This window comes from Pelodiscus sinensis, chromosome 17, assembly GCF_052426305.1.
Source record: "Pelodiscus sinensis isolate ZL-2025 chromosome 17, ASM5242630v1, whole genome shotgun sequence".
In the NCBI taxonomy this organism is placed as follows: Eukaryota; Metazoa; Chordata; order Testudines; family Trionychidae; genus Pelodiscus; species Pelodiscus sinensis.
The window spans coordinates 32,535,333-32,553,557 of record NC_143068.1 but is presented as its reverse complement, the minus strand read 5'-3'; the positions used below and the strand labels follow the sequence as shown (position 1 = coordinate 32,553,557).

The following is an 18,225-nucleotide window of genomic DNA, read 5'->3' as shown; positions in this document are numbered from 1 at the left end:
AAATGTCTTGTCTTGTAACTATGCTTCTCCAAAAATATTATCTTGCACAGGAGCAGCCCTAGATGAGCTGTCGGCAACTGGCGCCCTAGGCGAAATGTGCGATTGGTGCACGATCAGCGCCCCCACTTCCAAAGCCCTCAACGGCTGTTTATCTTGGCGTCCTAGGCGACCACCTAGTTTGCCTGTATTGACGGGCTGCCACTGATTCTTGCATGATCCACTCACTCATCAATCTCCCATCGGCATTCAGAGGTTTCCTTTTATTGAGATGTTTCTCTTGCACCTGTTTTTTATCTTATGTTGATCAACTTCAGTCAAGACATAGGTCCAGTCTACACTATGGCTGTGTCTAGACTGGCAAGTTCTTCTGCAAAAGCAACTCCTTTTGCGGAAAAACTTGCCAGTTGTCTACACTGGCCGCTTGAATTTCCGCAAGACCACTGACTTCCTACTGTCTGAAATCAGTGCTTCTTGCGGAAATACTATGCTGCTCCCGTTCGGGCAAATGTCCTTTTGCGCAAAGCTTTTGCGTAAAAGGGCCAACGTAGACAGCTCAGATTTGTTTTCCACAAAAAAGCCCCGATCGCGAAAATGGCGATCGGGGCTTTTTTGCTCAAAAGCACGTCTAGATTGGCACGGACGCTTTTCTGCAAAAAGTGCTTTTGCGGAAAAGCATCCGTGTCAATCTAGACACTCTTTTCCGCAAATGCTTTTAACAGAAAAGTTTTCTGTTAAAAGCATTTGTGGAAAATCATGCCAGTCTAGACGTAGTCTATGAGTTTAGAGCAAACTTAGCCATGCTAGGTCAATTTTCTAAAGAATGAGTCTACACCACCAAGCCCATTCCACCAATTTTCAGGGCGATTAAAGTCTATTTCTGTGCTCTGTCTTAATGAGAGGAGTAACTTTAAATTCAATCTTGCATGGTCAACTTTGGGATAGTGTAAATGCAGTGCTATGAAAGCTGACATTCTTGGACCACTCTCGCCAGCACTTTCAATTCTGCTGCTCTCCCAGGCACACAGGGAAAGCCCCAGGAAAATTTGCATTTCATTTCCTGTTTGGCTAGCGTGGTAAGCAGGACAGCACACCTCAGCAGCATGCCTGACCATGAATGCCCATGCAGGAGATCCTGGATCTGATTGCTGTGTGGCAGGCAGAACTTGGAAGCTGGAGAAGAAATGCTAATATCTATTGCCAAAATTGGTGAACAAATACTCCAGGGACACCCAGCCGTGTCGCACTAAAATAAAGGAGCTCAGCAAGCATACAAGAAGACAGAAGACAAATGACTGCTTCTATGAGCAGCTGCATGGAATTCTAGGGGAGGGACACAACCAATGTCCCAATGCTGTCTGTGGTTACCTCCCAAGTGACTCTTCAGGCAGTCTCTGGCAACAAAGAGGACATTGTAGATGAGGAAGAGGAGGAAATGGAGTGAGATCCTACCTGCACATCTCTACAAAGCTCTCATAGAGGTTCTCTTTAATCCTTCTCACAAGATTTCTGGGGAGGCCTGCCATATTCTGTCTTTCATGGTAGGACCAGAGGTGAAAGTAAGCCTAAGTGTGCTGCTCCAGCAAGGAGCTGGCTGGCTGGGGGCTCAGCTGCAGAAGGCAGGGTGTGCTTGCAACCCTCTTCTGGGGGCTTTGCTGCAGGCTGCCATGCTAAGTAGCAAGCAGGTGATAAGGGCTCTGTCAGAGCACAAATCTCCCCACTGGTCCGGAACAGCCCTAGCCCCTCCCTTCCCCCTAGGGCCATTTACAGTGTGTGGGTGGGTGGGGAGGGGGTCTGAAGCCTCCCCTGCAGATTCCTATGGGTACCACATAGCTATTCCCTTTCCCTATCACTGTCAGGGAGAGAGAAGGAAGTGCAGTTTGCTGCATTCCTTCCTCTCCCTCTGGCTGGGTAGGGTAGGGGGTAATGACCTGTGCCATTTCCTCCCACTCCCTGACAGTGACAGGAAGAGGAACAGCAAGCGGGTCCCTGTTGGAATCTTGGGGGTGACTGCAGCCTTCCTGCTCTCCCCACATCCTTTACACACACACAGCACTCCCCTGCCAAGCCCTCCACATCCTCAGCCCTGAGTCCTTCCACACACACTCCATCACCCTGCTCTGGGCCCCCCAGCTCCTGCACTGAGCCTCTCTCATCCCTAACCCTGACCCCTTCATCTCTCCACACACCCCAACTTTCTGCCTTCAAGCCCTCCTCACACCCTCCAATCCTGACTCCTGCACGCTGACTCATGCCCCTCCTGCCCAACCGTCTCTCTTCAGCCTCCCGAACTACACCCCACACTTAAGTTTATTACAGTACCATAGTATCACAACCTTCCCAACCTCCTGTTCTCCCCCTAGGGGAGTTGCAATATGATAGTACTTGTAAGAAATATAAATTACTTTCACCCCTGTGAAGGACACTTTCTAGGTCAAGCCAGCAGTAAGTGCTCTGGCACCATTGCATCGCAAAGCATAGCAGCATAAATCCAGTTTTCTGGCCACATTTAGTTAGCATCCACTCCCTATCTTGCACTATGATTTGGAGAAGACTGATATAGCACATGGCAATTTGGGTGAAGCAGGGGAACCTCTTCAAAATGGAAGCAGAAGAGCAAGAAGCCAAACCTGCTGCTTACCACGCTTGCCAGCAAATCAAGTACAGCTGCACCGTGCAGGGCTTGTGTGTCTTGTACCTGCCTAGGAGGTGCTTAAAAACATAACTTTGACCTTGTACATAACACATACCTTTGTGTACCACAGAGCTTCATTCATGATAAAAGATTAGCTTCTGCATTCTACAATGTATCTCCTCTAAAGTCTGCTCTTCATTTTTTCCCCTCAATGTGGCTGCAACAGTGAGTCTGTTGCTTACTCTCCCAGGTCCTCCAGCACTTTAGCTATCACAGATCAGAAAGTAAAAAAACATACTTAGGATGACATGTTTAATGAGCAAATGCAATCCACCTGCACCAACAGGATGCATGGAGAACGCTATTGCAGATGATATGAACAGAGCATGAAGAGGGGAGAGCGTGCAGGCTGAGGTGCCTGGTAGAAGCGCAGCATCTGGAGCACAGAGTCTCCCCCTGCATCCTATGCTGAACTACCTGCCCTTCTCATCAAGTTCCATAGCCTCTTCTCCCAGGTACCCTAGAATGGGGAGAGGGGATATCAAGGGCACTCTTGCACTCTACTCCCAGGGATGTCTCCTGGAACCACCATTCCCATACCTGTGATAGTTACACAGAGGGATTGTAATGCCCCTTGCCCTTGTGCACTCCATCAACCCTCAGAGCTCATGTCTTGAACTCCTTTTCTCAGGGGATCAGCCTCAACCCCCCTGCTAGAAACATTTCCCTTACTTACACAGATATTATGGAACACACAGCAAGAAGCCACAAGGGGAATGTTGCTTTTGCTGAGGTCTAACCTAGTCAACAAACTGCAAAAGCATCCCTTTATATGGCCAAAAGCATGTTCAATCACCATTGTGCACTTGCTCAGCCTCTATTGCTGTCCAGACCTCCTGTGTATGGCTTCATGAGCCACGGGTGCAAGACATAGGCTAGGTCTCCAAGAATAACTATCGGCCTTTCAACGTCTCCAATGGTAATTTTCCAGACTGGGAAGAAAGTTCCATTTTGCAGTTTTCTGAAGAGACTGGGGTTCCTAAAGATGCATATCTGATGCATCTTTCCCAACCATTCCACACTGATGTCAGTGAAATGGCCCTCATAATGCACCAGTGCCTGAAACATCATTGAGAAGTACCCCTTGTGGTTTATGTACTCTTTGGCAAGGTGCTCTGGTGCCAAGCATATTTAAGCAATGGGTAGCTATCAACCCTTTGTCTTCAGCTGGCTTTTGAAACTGTCTGGCACATCCTAAGACGGGGGTGGGAAAGAGACGGCTGGATCCAGCCTGCCAAGCCACTGAATTCAGTGGCTATGCTACTTTAAGTGGCTTTCTGTGCTGGGCGTTGGGGTGGGAGGCTTTGCAAGCTGCCCCCACCCCCAAGCAAAATCTCTCAGCTCCCATTGGCTAGAGGATCTAGCCCAGCAGTACAGGGTGGTAAGGAGCCCCAGAGAGCAAGAAGGTGGACATCAGCGGCATGATCAGCACACTAAGGAACAACCCCAAGGGGACTTCTGTGACCACAGCCTGTCACAAACACATTCTAAAGAAAGCAACTTTTTTGCCGAATGTGGAGGCCCAGAGTCTTCAACTGAAGTAGATAAGTCTCATTTTTGCAGATAAGAAAGTGGATCTCAAAAGTTAAATGACTTGCCCAAATTTGCATGGTGAACAGAGTTGAGAATAACTCTAGTCTTTAGATTTTCCTGCTCCCTGGAATAACCACTAAGACATATTCTTTCCCCAGGCATGTTGCTCATGAATAACAAAGTACAGCTGCTTCCCAAGTTGCGGACGGTCAAGTTACAACCATTCGCACTTACGACCAAAGCTCCCATGGAGGGGTTTGTAAAGGCGGTCCACGAGTTACGAATGCGACCCGCGCTTATAAACAGCGTGGTTGCATGTAACTCAATGGGGTCCGAGTTACGAACGGATCGAGTTATGGCCAAGTGTTTGGTCCGTAACTCGTTCGTAACTCGGAGAGAGGCTGTATACTGGGACCTATATCCTATTTACAGTTTTAATGGCCTTATTATCTTAGTCTTAAAGTGTTTATTCCTTATGGACAGTCCATGAAATAAGATCGCAAGTTCTGGTACAAGACAAAAGATCGATCTTCAACTTTCATATGTTGACTTCAAATGCACTAGAATTACCATATACAAATACAGGACTGTTTTCTGGAACAAAAAACAACAACATACACATGGGCTCTGAGTTTATTAAAACACTTTACAAATTAGAATTATTGTAGTTTTACAAAACCCTTTTGATATAGGTACGTTCTATTACTGTTTTTAACAGGTGAAGAAACTGAGGCAGGTAGGGGAAGAAACTTGCTCAAGATCATACAATATGAGATAATGCAGCTAAAACGGGAACTGGCAAAGGGAGCAGAATGCAAAGATCCAGGGGATTAGCAAGACTCTGTCCCTCACATACTCACATTCTACTTTCAAGCACCAATAGATATATATTTTAAATGAATCTTATGTTCACAGCTAAGCCAGTAAGACGTACAGCTCCATGTTGGCATCACAGAAACTTGGTGGGATAATACATATGATTAGAATGTTTGTATGGAAGGGTACAGCTTGCTCAGGAAGGATAGACAGGGAAAAAGGGAGGTGTTGCCTTATATATTAAATATGAACACACTTGGAGTGAGGTGGAGATGGACATAGGAGATGGAAGTGTTGAGAGTCTCTGGGTTAGGCTAAAAGGGGTTAAAAACAAGGGTGATGTCATGCTAGAAGTCTACTACAGGCCACCTACCCAGGTGGAAGAAGTGGATGAGGCTTTTTTTAAACAACTAACAAAATCATCCAAAGCCCAAGATTTGGTGGTAATGGGGGACTTCAATTATCCAGATATAAGTTGGGAAAATAACACAGCAGGGCACAGACTATCCAATAAGTTCTTGGACTGCATTGGAGACAACTTTTTATTTCAGAAGGTTGAAAAAGCTACCGGGGGGAAGCTGTTCTAGATTTGATCCTAACAAATAGGGAGGAACTGGTTGAGAATTTGAAAGTGGAAGGCAGCTTGGGTGAAAGTGATCATGAAATCATAGAGTTCACAATTCTAAGGAAGGGTAGAAGGGAGAACAGCAAAATAGAGACAATGGATTTCAGGAAGGCGGATTTTGGTAAGCTCAGAGAGCTGATAGGTAAGGTCCCCTGGGAATCATGACTGAGGGGAAAAACAACTGAGGAGAGTTGGCAGTTTTTCAAAGGGACACTGTTAAGGACCCAAAAGCAAGCTATTCCGCTGCGTCAGAAAGTTAGAAAACATGGTAAAAGACCTCCTTGGCTTAACCATGAGATCTTGCATGATCTAAAAATAAAAAAGGAGTCATATAAAAAATGGAAAGTAGGACAAATTACAAAGAATAAATATAGGCAAACAACACAGGACTGCAGGGGCAAGATCAGAAAGGCAAAGGCACAAAATGAGCTCAAACTAGCTACGGGAATAAAGGGAAACAAGAAGATTTTTTATAAATACATTCGAAACAAGAGGAAGACCAAGGACAGGGTAGGCCCACTGGTCAGTGAGGAGGGAGAAACGGTAACAGGAAACTTGGAAATGGCAGGGATGCTTAATGACTTCTTTGTTTCGGACTTCACTGAGAAGTCTGAAAGAATGCCTAACATAGTGAATGCTAGTGGGAAGGGGGTAGGTTTAGAATATAAAATAAAAAAAAGAACAAGTTAAAAATCACCTAGGAAAGTTAGATGCCTGCAAGTCACCAGGGCCTGATGAAATGCATCCTAGAATACTCAAGGAGCTCATAGAGGAGGTATCTGAGCCTCTAGCTATCATCTTTGGAAAATCATGGGAGACAGGAGAGATTCCAGAAGACTGGAAAAGGGCAAATATAGTGCCCATCTATAAAAAGGGAAATAAGAACAACCCAGGAAACTACAGACCAGTTAGTTTAACTTCTGTGCCAGGGAAGATGATGGAGCAAGTAATTAAGGAAATCATCTGTAAACACTTGGAAGGTGGCAAGGTGATAGGGAACAGCCAGCATGGATTTGTAAAGAATAAATCATGTCAAACCAATCTGATAGCTTTCTTTGATAGGATAATGAGTCTAGTGGATAAGGGAGAAGTGGTGGATGTGGTATACCTAGACTTTAGTAAGGCGTTTGTTACGGTCTCGCATGATATTCTTATCAATAAACTAGGCAAATATAACTTAGATGGGGCTACTATAAGGTGAGTGCATAACTGGCTGGATAACTGTACTCAGAGAGTAGTTATTCATGGTTCACAATCCTGCTGGAAAGGTATAACTAGTGGGGTTCCTCAGGGGTCTGTTTTGGGACCGGCTCTGTTCACTATCTTCATCAACAATTTAGATACTGGCATAGAAAGTATGCTTATTAAGTTTACAGATGATACCAAGCTGGGAGGGGTTGCGACTGCTCCAGAGGATAGGGTCATAATTCAAAATGATCTGGACAAATTGGAGAAATGGTCTGAGGTAAACAGGATGAAGTTTAATAAAGACAAATGCAAAGTGCTCCACTTAGGAAGGAACAATCAGTTTCACACATACAGAATGGGAAGCAACTGTCTAGGAAGGAGTACGGCAGAAAGGGATGTAGGGGTTATAGTGGACCACAAACTGAATATGAGTCAGCAGTGCGATGCTGTTGCAAAAAAAGCAAACATGATTCTGGGAGGCATTAACAGGTGTATTGTGAGCAAGACACGAGAAGTCATTCTTCCGCTCTACTCTGCGCTGGTTAGGCCTCAGTTGGAGTATTGTGTCCAGTTCTGGGCACCACATTTCAAGAAAGATGAGGAGAAATTGGAGAGGGTCCAGAGAAGAGCAACAAGAACGATTAAAGGTCTAGAGAACATGACCTATGAAGGAAGGGTGAAAGAACTGGGTTTGTTTAGTTTAGAAAACAGAAGACTGAGGGGGGACATGATAGCCGTTTTTAGGTATCTAAAAGGGTGTCATAAGGAGGAGGGAGAAAACTTGTTCATCTTGGCCTCTGAGGATAGAGCAAGAAGCAATGGGCTTAAACTGCAGCAAGGGAGGTTTAGGTTGGACATTAGGAAAAAGTTCCTAACTGTCAGGGTAGTTAAACACTGGAATAAATTGCCCAGGGAGGTTGTGGAATCCCCATCTCTGGAGCTATTTAAGAGTAGGTTAGATAAATGTCTATCAGGGATGGTCTAGACAGTATTTGATCCTGCCATGGGGGCAGGGGACTGGACTCGATCTCTCGAGGTCCCTTCCAGTCCTAGTATTCTATGATTCTATGTAATGGTGCACCATCTATAATCTGTTTGTTAGCCTTCATCTGAAATGCACAAATCAGAGTCTTTGATTTGGAGCAATAGTCAACAGTATCCATTCTTTAAATCTCCTGCATTATTATAATCTCCTGGAGATATGCCTTAATAAACAACTGTGGTTCTTTTGTGAAAGGGCATCATAATGAGAAACGAAACCATCTTGCTTAAACCTGTGAAGTTGTGTGTGTAGGGTTTTTTTTTCCAGACCATACCTTTACAGTTCTTGAAAGAAAATGGATAGCAGGGAGAAAAGGAAACCTCCTAATGCTGGGCTGAAGAGTTGGTCAACTAAGGTAAATGGTGCAGAGAAATCATCAAGTAGAAAGACAGATAGCATGCAGCTAATGCTGAGTCACATCAGTCCCTGAACAAAAGCATAAGCTGACTCATCTTTCTGTTTGTGCTAGGACAGCAGTAACTGCTATTATCTTAATTTAAATAGTGGCAAACATTAAAATACAATTCAATAGAATTACATTACTCTTCATTGTATAACAAAAAATATTTTACAAAGAAATACAATGTATGTATCTACTCACGATACAGATGGAATTCAGATGTTCACTCTCCACTACACTTACTCCTCCCACCATTTTCTGCAGTAGCTGAGTGTTCCCAAACCCATTTGTTTTGGGGTTAAATGTTGTGTTGTTGGGTTCATCCCCAAAGGGATCACATTTTCAAGAAAGTCTGAGCAAAATCAGTTGAACAACTTTTGAGTGGAGCATTGGGAGTGATATCAGGAACAGGTGGAAAAAGAATGTTTTGTTTTCTGTATGTTCCAGAAACTCAAAAAACTGAAGCCACAAATTGTAAACCTGCAGATCTCATTAACACTTAGAAGTCACAGCAAGTTTAAATAGTTTATCGATTAATTTTAAATATACCAGTGTTGTGTGCCTACATTCAAGTATTCACCCAAATTATGCATTCTTTAAGAACACCCCAATTACAGAGGCTCAACACTGCAAACAGGACAAGGAGTAATGGGGCTTAAAGTGCAGCAGGGGAGGTTTAGATTGGACATTAGGAAAAAATTCCTAACTGTCAGGGTGGTCAAATATTGGAATACATTGCCAAGGGAGGTGGTGGAATCTCCCTCTCTGGAGATATTTAAGAACAGGTTAGATAGACATCTGTCAGGGATGGTGTAGACGGAGCTTGGTCCTGCCTTGAGGGCGGGGGGCTGGACTCGATGACCTCTTGAGGTCCCTTCCAGTCCTATTCTATGATTCTATGAAACCAAGTATCCCTGCTTCACGGGCAGTGGATGATTCCATACCTTGGGAGGCAAGCCCCCACAACCCTGCCCATTCCACCCCCACAATAGCCTAGCTCCTTCCCCCTCCAGCACCCCACATTGTGGCTGCTGGCTCATGTCCTCTCCCTGCCCAGGGTACTACCAGAGAGCCAGCAGGCTGCTTGATCAAAGTCTGCACCAGAACTCCAGCACAGCAGCAGCTTCCCTCCACCTTGGAGAGCCTGCGCAGCCACAGCATACCCTGGAGCTCCAGAGGGCAGTGTGGCTCCAGTCTCCCTTGCCTGAAGCTTTGGAGAGCCAGCTGGCAGGCATGGCAAACCCTGCCTGCACCCCTGACCAGCAAGCCTCCTCCTCCTCCCACAGCCAACCTGTTAGCCCCAGTGCTGGGAGGACAGGTGGCATGGCACAACACCCAGTCTGCCTGCCCCAGCCTCTGGCACTGCAATAGCACTCTGAAGGAGCAGATCTGGAGGGGGCCAGGTGAGGCAGTTTAGGAAGGCATTACCTTCTCCTGCCTATTGTATCATAGAATACTAGAACCAGAAGGGAACTGGAGAGGTCATCAAGTCTAGGCAGCAGGACCAAGCACTATCAAGATCTGTGGTATCCACCAGTTCTGAAGCCAAATAGCCACATATGGCTAGTGTATAGCATGTTGGACACCATGGCATCCCTGATAGATATCTGTCCAACCTGCTTTTAAATATCTACAGCAATGGAGATTCCACAACCTCCCCAGGCAATTTATTCCACTGTTTTTCTTAATGTCCAACCTAACCTGCCCTTGCTACAATTTAAGCCCATTTAAGCCCATCTTGTCCTATCATCAGAGGTCAAGAACAATTTTTTACCCTCCTCCTTGTAACATCCTTTTAGATGCTTGAAAACTGCTATCATGTCCTCCCTCAGTCTTCTCTTTTCTAAACAAACCCAATTCTTTGAGTCTTATATAGGTCATGTTTTTTGTTGCTCTTCTCTATTCCTTCTCCAATTTGTCCACATCTTTCTTGAAATGTGGTGCCCAGAACTGGACACAATACTCCCAACTGAGGCCTAATCAGTGCAAAGTAGAGAAGAATCATTTCCCATGTCTTGCTCACAATACTCCTGTTAATGCATCCAAGAATAACTTTTTTTTGCAACAGCATCACACTGTTGACCCATATTTAACCGGTGATCACTTCTGTCCCCTATGAACCCTTTCTGAAGCATTCCTCCCTAGGCAGTCGCTTCCCATTCTGTATGTGTAAATGATACCTGCCGTCCATGTTCTGCTTCATGGAACATACAAGTTCTGTTAAGAACGATTGAGTTACAGAAGCCTGAGTTTTTGGTGACTAAATTAAGGACAGATCAATTAAGGATGTTCTTTTAAGTATAGCTTTGTTAGGACTGCAGGAGTTGGGAAACTGGAATTTATAAGTTCTGTATAAGAATAATTTGTATAGACCTAGCCTTAAAGTGTACTGTTCATAAATCTTTCCCTACAACAGCTAAAATTCAGACAATCTACAGGCCAAATTAGTTCAATGCAAATACAAACTTGCCAGACAAAGCCAGTACAAGATGATATCTCCACTAGTTGAATACTTCCAGAAAAAGAATTTTACTGGCACTGCTAAAAAGAGGTCAGATCTCATAATATATTCAAACTTAGCAGCACTGTTTTTTTTAATCTAGGAAATCTGACAAAACATTATTCAGGATACTTCTGCATAGAGACAACGGCATCGGTGATTGGCTAGAAATCGAGGGTACCTGCAACTGGCTAGAAATGGATATCATTTGCCAGCTTTTGAGAGCATGCTGTTTGTTGTCTATAGAATAGCTCAGTATTTCTCAATCAGTGAGTACCCTTAGGGGTACTAGAGAGAAGTCTGGGGGGTACATACGTACGTCAAGACCACTGAAATTTGCAGAAAACTGAATTTTTGTTTTTTACAGCACTTTATTATGTTTGCACTTTTAACATCTAAAAATGTCATTGCCTGCTCAGCTACCAACAAGTGTGTTGCAATGATAGGCAAAAAAAATGTGTCTGAAAACTGTAGGTACTGGGGGGACTTATTTCTTTAAAGCAGGCATGTCCAAAGTCCGGCCCGCGGGCCAATTGCGGCCCGTGTTCCAGTTTAATACGGCCCCCCCGGGTAATTTGGCAATATCTATCTTTTATGGCCCCCAACGAATCCATAGGTATTGAGATGAATACATTGTAAAATCTCAGTTAATGTCAGTTGGTCTAAATCAGTTATAAATATATTTGGACACAACATGGATACTTGGTGTTATGTTCCTGTTCATATTTTTTGAACTTAAAAGTTGACAGACAACCTTTATTACCAATAATATGTAATGTACTTTACAATGTTCCTGACATATATTTCAGCTTCCTGGATTTTTTTTTCATCTGGCCTTCCGATATGAAAGGCAGAGTGATTTAACACCTGTTTAGATTGGTCATCCATGTGACGAAATGAAAAGTATGCCGTTTGCAATAAACTTTGCATAAAATAGTTAATTTGCATTTAATTGTAATGGGTCAAAGAATGTCAGGCAAAATGGTCGGCCCTCACGCATGTTCACTTCATCAAATCTGGCCCTCTTTGAAAAGAGTTTGGACACCCCTGCTTTAAAGGGATGCCTTATAAAAACCCCATCTCGGGAGTCTTTAAAGTGCTGCACAGTCCTGTTTTTTGTTTCAGCTGCACCAGACTAACAGGGCTCCGTTTCTATCACTATTATTTAAAAAAGGCTGAGAGACACTGAATAGCTAATGCCGCAGGGAAATGCAAGAGCAGCAGCAGGACTGACAGGGAGCGCGCCCGGGCTTCGCACCTCTAGGGCTCCATGGGACTCTTATTAAACCATCGTTCAGCCTTGTCCAGGGGGCTAGACTCGTGCGGGCGGCAGAAAGGGCCTTTACCTCAGGGGGGGCCCGCGGAACGCAGAGGCCGAAGCAGCGACAAGGGCGGGAAAGCAGGAACAAAGGAGCCCGCCAACGCCTCCCCCCCTCCCGCTGGGCAGGAGCAGCCGCCCACAGCAGGCGGGACCCTGCGGCCAAGGCCGCCGCGTTCCGAGGGGGGGGGTGACGCTGAGCAGACGCGCCGCGAGGGGGGGGGAATGGCTCCATTCCAACGCTCGGCTCCTCTCCCTGAGGTGAGCGAAGGACGCCCCAAAATGGCGTCGCTCTAACCGACACCCTGCCGGCGCGCGGCCCGCGCGGGGGCTCTTAACGGCAACGCGCCCCGCCCTCCGTACCGGCTAGAGCTCCCAGCGCTGCACAACATCCCGCCCCCGCCCCGTTCGGCGCGACCTCGCGAGAGCCGGACCGGCGTGGGGGCGGAGGAGGCGGAAGTGACGCCCGCGGCGGCCTCAGGAAGTGCGTCACGGTCCTAGCCGGGCCCGTTAGCACTTGACGCGGGCCTTGCGAACGCCGGAACGAACCATTTCCTCGTTGCTGCGGGCTGGGCCTTTTTTTCCCGCCTCTGCCTCCCTCCTTCCCCCCCGGATCGTGCCGGTCCGGCCGCTCCAGGCGGCAGCGCGCGCGGTGTTGCCTTGGTAACCGGCGGAGCGGCGCCGTTGGGGTCCCGCCTGCTCCCATTGGGACTCTTGGGGCCGCGGTTCTGCGCCCCTGGCCGGGGCGGGAGGCGGCTCCCCAGGGAAGGCGGGAGGGGGGCTCGCGCCACGCCGAGAGCCTAGGCCGACCCCCCTTCCCCCACCCCGGAGCGCACCGCTCGGCCTCCCTCCGGGCCCAGCCGCGGCCCTTCGTGGGCGGCTTCGGGGCGCTGCCTAGCCGGGGCCCCGCTCTTCCTGCCATGGCTGCGGTGTTGTCGGGGGTGCGCAGAGCCCCCGCGTGTTCCCGCTCCCGTGTGGCACGTGGAGATTCACCCCAACGCCTACTCGGCTTTGGGTTTAACGCCTGGCCTCAGGGCCCCGCGGGAGCACCGCATCGCTGCTTGGAAACAAACCGACCGACTGGCTGGGAGTGTAACTGTACTGCAGTGGCACAGCTGCAGTGCTAGGCAGGCCAGGCGTCTGACTGTATACAAGATCGGTCCCTTTTTGGATAGTTCTTGGCTACTGGGACAAAGCTGGACAGGACTTTGTCAGCATTGGCAGGAGGAATGCTATTTTGAACAGTATCAGCAGGGTAGTGGTGTTGGTCTGAATCTGCATAAACAATTAGAAGTCCTGTGGCACCTTATAGACTAACAGATTTATTGTCACGTAAGCTTTCAGATGCATCTGACGAAGTGGGTCTATGCCCACAAAATCTGTTAGTCTATAAGGTGCCACAGGACTTCCCGTTGTGTATTTTGAACAGTACTTTGTCCCTACCTGCCTGACCTTGTACATGCGAGGTCAGGTGGCTGCAGCTGGCAGGGCCAAGGTCATGTAGGCAGACCCACTCATACTGCTCGTCGAAGTGCTGAAATGTTGCATGTGTAAGTGCCCCCCCCCCCGTACTGCAACAAGCTGTTGCATCATATCATAGATATTTCCTACATCAACAGAAGGGCTACGTCTAGACTGGCATGATTTTCCACAAATGCTTTTAGCGGAATAGTGTTTCTGTTAAAAGCATTTGCAGAAAAGAGCGTCTAGATTGGCACGGACACTTTTCCGCAAAAGCACTTTTTGCGGAAAAGCGTCTGTGCCAATCTAGACGTGGTTTTGTGCAAGAAAGCCCTGATCGCCGTTTTCGGGGCTTTTTTGCGCAAAACAATACTGCGTTGTCTACACTGGCCCTCTTGCGCAAAAGCATTTGCGCAAGAGTGCTTTTTCCCGAACGGGAGCAGCATAGCGTTTCTGCAAGAACACTGACAATCTTACATGAGATCATCAGTGTTCTTGCGGAAATTCAAGCAGCCAGTGTAGAGAGCTGGCAAGTTTTTCTGCAAAAGCAGCTGCTTTTGCGGAAGAACTTGCCAGTCTAGACGCAGCTGTTAAGTGTAGTTAATCCACCTCTCTCAGAGGCACTAGGACCTGCAGAAGAATTTTTTTCTCAGTCTTGCTGTGTCTGTGTTGGGACTTAGGTCAACCTAATTATTCTGCACAGAATGTGAAACTTTATACCACCTTGAGCGAAGAAGCCAGACCTAATGAGGGTACCCTTAAAATGACATAAGAGCCTCTGTGCAGATTTTTGCACCCATTTAAATTTAAACCAATAGCTTTAGTCAATGCAATGCAACTTTTTCATGCTGGTAGGGGCCTTGTGCAAAGTACTTTTGATACATGTGCACACAGGAGATTAAATAAAAATATGTGAAATTTGGAACAAAAGAGACAAGATTCCAGGACTTCTGTGAGTAAGGCTGCATGAAGACTACAATTTGAATGAGGGATGCTTTTAAAAAGTGAGATGTAAATAATAGTTTTCTAGAAACAGATCCTCAATGCAAATAGGAGGGAATATCCCAAAGCAGAGAGACTTGGCAGAACTGAAAGTATTTGGTCTGACCAAGTCATTTATGCCTTCTGTGTTTTAACATTAAATTACATGCATCTCTTTCATGCTCTGGATATGCATAACTTTAACAATATCAGTTTATTTACAGTGTCCAGTGTTAGACTGCTCATTCTGTTCCACTAAATGTCCCCAGCAAACAAAAATAAAATAATTGTGGTGTATTCCATGGCCCACAAGAAAGATTCAAGCTTGTGAATAACTTTACTCCTGTGAGTAACTGTATTGCACTCAGACTACTTACAAGAGTGTGCTTTGCAGAACTGGGTCCTAAATCCCTTTTAGCTTTGTACCTGTTGTAAGTAGTGATTTGTTGGTAATGTTGCCAAAAAAGAAATGACAATATTATCTTTTACCATATGAGAGTAATTTCCATTTATTTTAATGAGAAGTTGCAGTATATACATATTTAGCATATATATATGCTCCATGTGTGCTCTAAATTATACATGATAAAGTATACTCTTGTTTTCTGTGATTTCAGTGTATAAAATAAAGTATGCCCAAGGTAACATTAAATGGCATCACAGTGGACTTTCCTTTTCAACCATACAAATGTCAGGAGGAATACATGACTAAAGTGCTCGAGTGCCTCCAGAAGGTAAGCCCTGGGAGAGGCTACAGTAAATGCCCCAGAACTGCTCAGGTGGACTTCTTTGGGATTAATTTGTACTCGGAAATGGGTGAGAAGAATGATTTAGGATTTGGAATATCGGTGTTTCCAAAATAATTCCTTCTACCTACAATGCAGATTTTACTGGGTCAGTAACATCAGCCATCAACACTCCCAGGTTTCTGCATTTTGTTTATAACATAATTTGATTTTATCCATAAACAATATCACCCATGATATGACACTTTACTCCAAGGCTACATCTAGACCAGCATGATTTTCTGCAAATGCTTTTAACAGAAAACTTTTCTGTTAGAAGCATTTGCGGAAAAGAGCGTCTAGTTTGGCACGGACGCTTTTCCGCAAAAGCACTTTTTGCAGAAAAGCGTCCGTGCCAATCTAGACGCGCTTTTGTGCAAAAAAGCCCCGATCGCCATTTTCGTGATCGGGGCTTTTTTCGCAAAACAAATCTGAGCTGTCTACACTGGCCCTTTTGCGCAAAAGGACTTTTGCCCAAACGGGAGCAGCATAGTATTTCCTCAAGAAGCACTGATTGCAGACAGTAGGAAGTCAGTGTTCTTGCGGAAATTCAAGCGGTCAGTGTAGAAAGCTGGCAAGTTTTTCCGCAAAAGCAATTGCTTTTGTGGAAAAACTTGCCAGTCTAGACATAGCTCAAGAGGGCAACATTTATTATGAAGATTTGGGGGTGTACAGGTGGGTAAGAAGATGTTCATCATTGTGAGGATTCACAAAGGCTCTGTCAAAATGGACTAGATTTGAGTCCAAGAGCAAGCCCTTTTATTTATATTTAAAAAATCAGTTTGGTTGTTTTAAGCTAAACAAAACACGAATACAAACTAGTGCAGCAAATGTTTTGAAGGTAAAGTAGTGTTTAAAGGCTGTTTGTAAAACATGTTAAGTGAATTGTCTTAGAAAATTGGGGAAAAAATTGAAAATGTTTTTTAAGAAAGAGGCTGTGCAGTAACCTTTTTTCTGGTGATTTACAGTGGAATTTTAATTGTTGTCTTTATCAAAAAATCACTGTTTGTATTAGCTGCAGTGCAATTTAGGTAATAGGTTATTATATGGTTTGCAAATCATGAGAGGAGAGTCTCACAATTTAAACTACTAATAAAAAATACTAGTTTTTCTCCTTCCTTGTCCCTATACTCTCTTTTTCTTCTCATTCCACCAGACTTTATTTTTAATGGTACATATTTTTAGTATGCAATTAAAAAATGTCAGAAATATTATAGTGTTAAATCTTTTGGCAGAAATGTAGGTAGGTTTTTTTCTTGCCTCTCCAAAACTTGGAAAAAGAGAAGAAAACTAAATAAGTAGTCCTTATGTTCATGCAATCTGTCCATAATTAAAAAAATGATAAATTTGTGGTATTATCTACTTGGCATCTCCGCAATATAGTTTTAGTGAATGTCAAACAAATAAGGAAACATCTTCCAAAATTCTGATTATTCTTTGCCTGGAGTGCGAAAAGCAGTTTTTGTTAAATTCATGTTCTTTGTTCCATGCTGTCCTAGGCTATGTGTAGACTGCAAGCCTCTTTCGAAAAAGAGCATCTAGACTGCAAGCAGTACTTTCGAAAAAGCAAGCCGCTTTTTCGAAAGAAAGCAGCGAGTCTGGATGCTCTCTTTCTAAAAAGCCCTGTTGGCATTCAAGAACGCCTTTTTTCGAAAGAGCACTTTTGAATAAAGGCGTTCTTCCTCGTAAAATGAGGTTTACCGCCGTCGAAAGAAAAGCTGCGTTCTTTTGATTTAATTTCGAAAGAACGCAGCTGCAGTCTAGACGCAGGTGAAGTTTTTTCGAAAAAAGGCTACTTTTTTCGAAAAAACCCCTGAGTCTGGACACAGCCCAAGACTTCAGCTCTTTTGTGGAAAGAGAGAAGTTTTACTCTCCATGACACTCCAGTCTCATCACAGTTGCAGTGTTAGTTACTCAGGCCATATCTTCTTTAACTGGAAGATTGATGCTCCCTCAATTGGTCTTCTGGAATTCAATTTAGTTGGTCTAGTTAAGACTCACTAAATCAAACTCAGAGGGCACCCGCAGCCAGTACTCCTGTTTCTGCGAGGGGCAAGGAAAGCGGATGGGAGCATTTGCTCCTGTTGATCTACTTCTGTGGGGATGGCGAAGAAACTCGTAACAAGATACGTCAGCGCCAGCTATGTAATTAACGTAGCTGGAGTTATGTATTTGGATTCGACCTGACCTCAGTTGTAGACTCTGTTAATGTTGAAAAGTAAAAACATACCATTTGAAATGTGTTTTATGAATGGCCTTTCTTAATAGTGTTTAGACATGATTTGCCCTGGCCAGTGCATAATATACTGCAATTTATAAAACCATTTAAAAACTGTAGTGTCTTGTCTACAGTCACAAGATATTTAAAAACAGGTCCATTGACACAGTTCTATCCCCAGTGTAAACCATCTCTACTGCATAATTCAATCTTGCGATGTGGAATGTATGTTTAAACTGTTAACTTGCTTATCAAATCAGTCACCATCTACCGTCTTATAATCATTTCCAATTTTAGCCTCAGGCAGCATCTTAGAATATTTTCATTTATTTTAATCTGAAATTGATCATGTGTTAAGCAAAGCATGGAGATTTTCAGTGCTAGTTAAAGGATAAAATAGTTCATGAAATCTGTGTTTTAGGTTGAGTGGGATTGAGGGTCTTACTGGTTGTGTCTGTCTATATGTGGCAGTTTTATACAGGCTTATAAACCCTATGTATGTGTTTCCTGTGGAAGATATATCATGCTACATCAGTGTTTCCCAATTTTATCTGGCCACGGAATCCTTTTAAACTCAAAAGAATTTTGTGGAACCCCTAATAACAGTCTAATATATGGAGCTGAAAAAGTAGACCACAAATAAGTAAGGATAATAATAAACAAATG

General features: G+C 44.7%; 2 protein-coding genes across 15 annotated transcripts in view; one reads left to right on the top strand and one right to left on the bottom strand.

Moving 5' to 3' along the window:
* STMN3 (stathmin 3) overlaps positions 1-12,594 on the bottom strand; it is a 63,425-nt gene extending 50,831 nt beyond the window's left edge. The window contains exon 1 of one of the 2 annotated variants that reach the window (XM_075900955.2): positions 12,478-12,594. In XM_075900955.2, the coding sequence (XP_075757070.1) occupies positions 12,478-12,506 (29 nt within the window). In that variant the 5' untranslated portion in view covers positions 12,507-12,594. The remainder of the gene's footprint in view (positions 1-12,477) is intronic. The other variant, XM_089769751.1, reaches the window with a different exon arrangement.
* The window catches only part of RTEL1 (regulator of telomere elongation helicase 1), a 118,853-nt gene continuing 112,984 nt past the window's right edge, over positions 12,357-18,225 (top strand). For 8 of the 13 annotated variants that reach the window (XR_012896473.2, XR_012896475.2, XR_012896472.2 and 5 more), the window contains exons 1-2: positions 12,605-12,777; positions 15,174-15,290. Coding sequence is in view for 8 of the 13 variants with exons in the window: in XM_075900949.2 (XP_075757064.1) it covers positions 15,189-15,290 (102 nt within the window). In the remaining 5 variants the exon portion in view is untranslated. The other 5 variants (XM_075900945.2, XM_075900944.2, XM_006132448.5 and 2 more) reach the window with 5 other exon arrangements.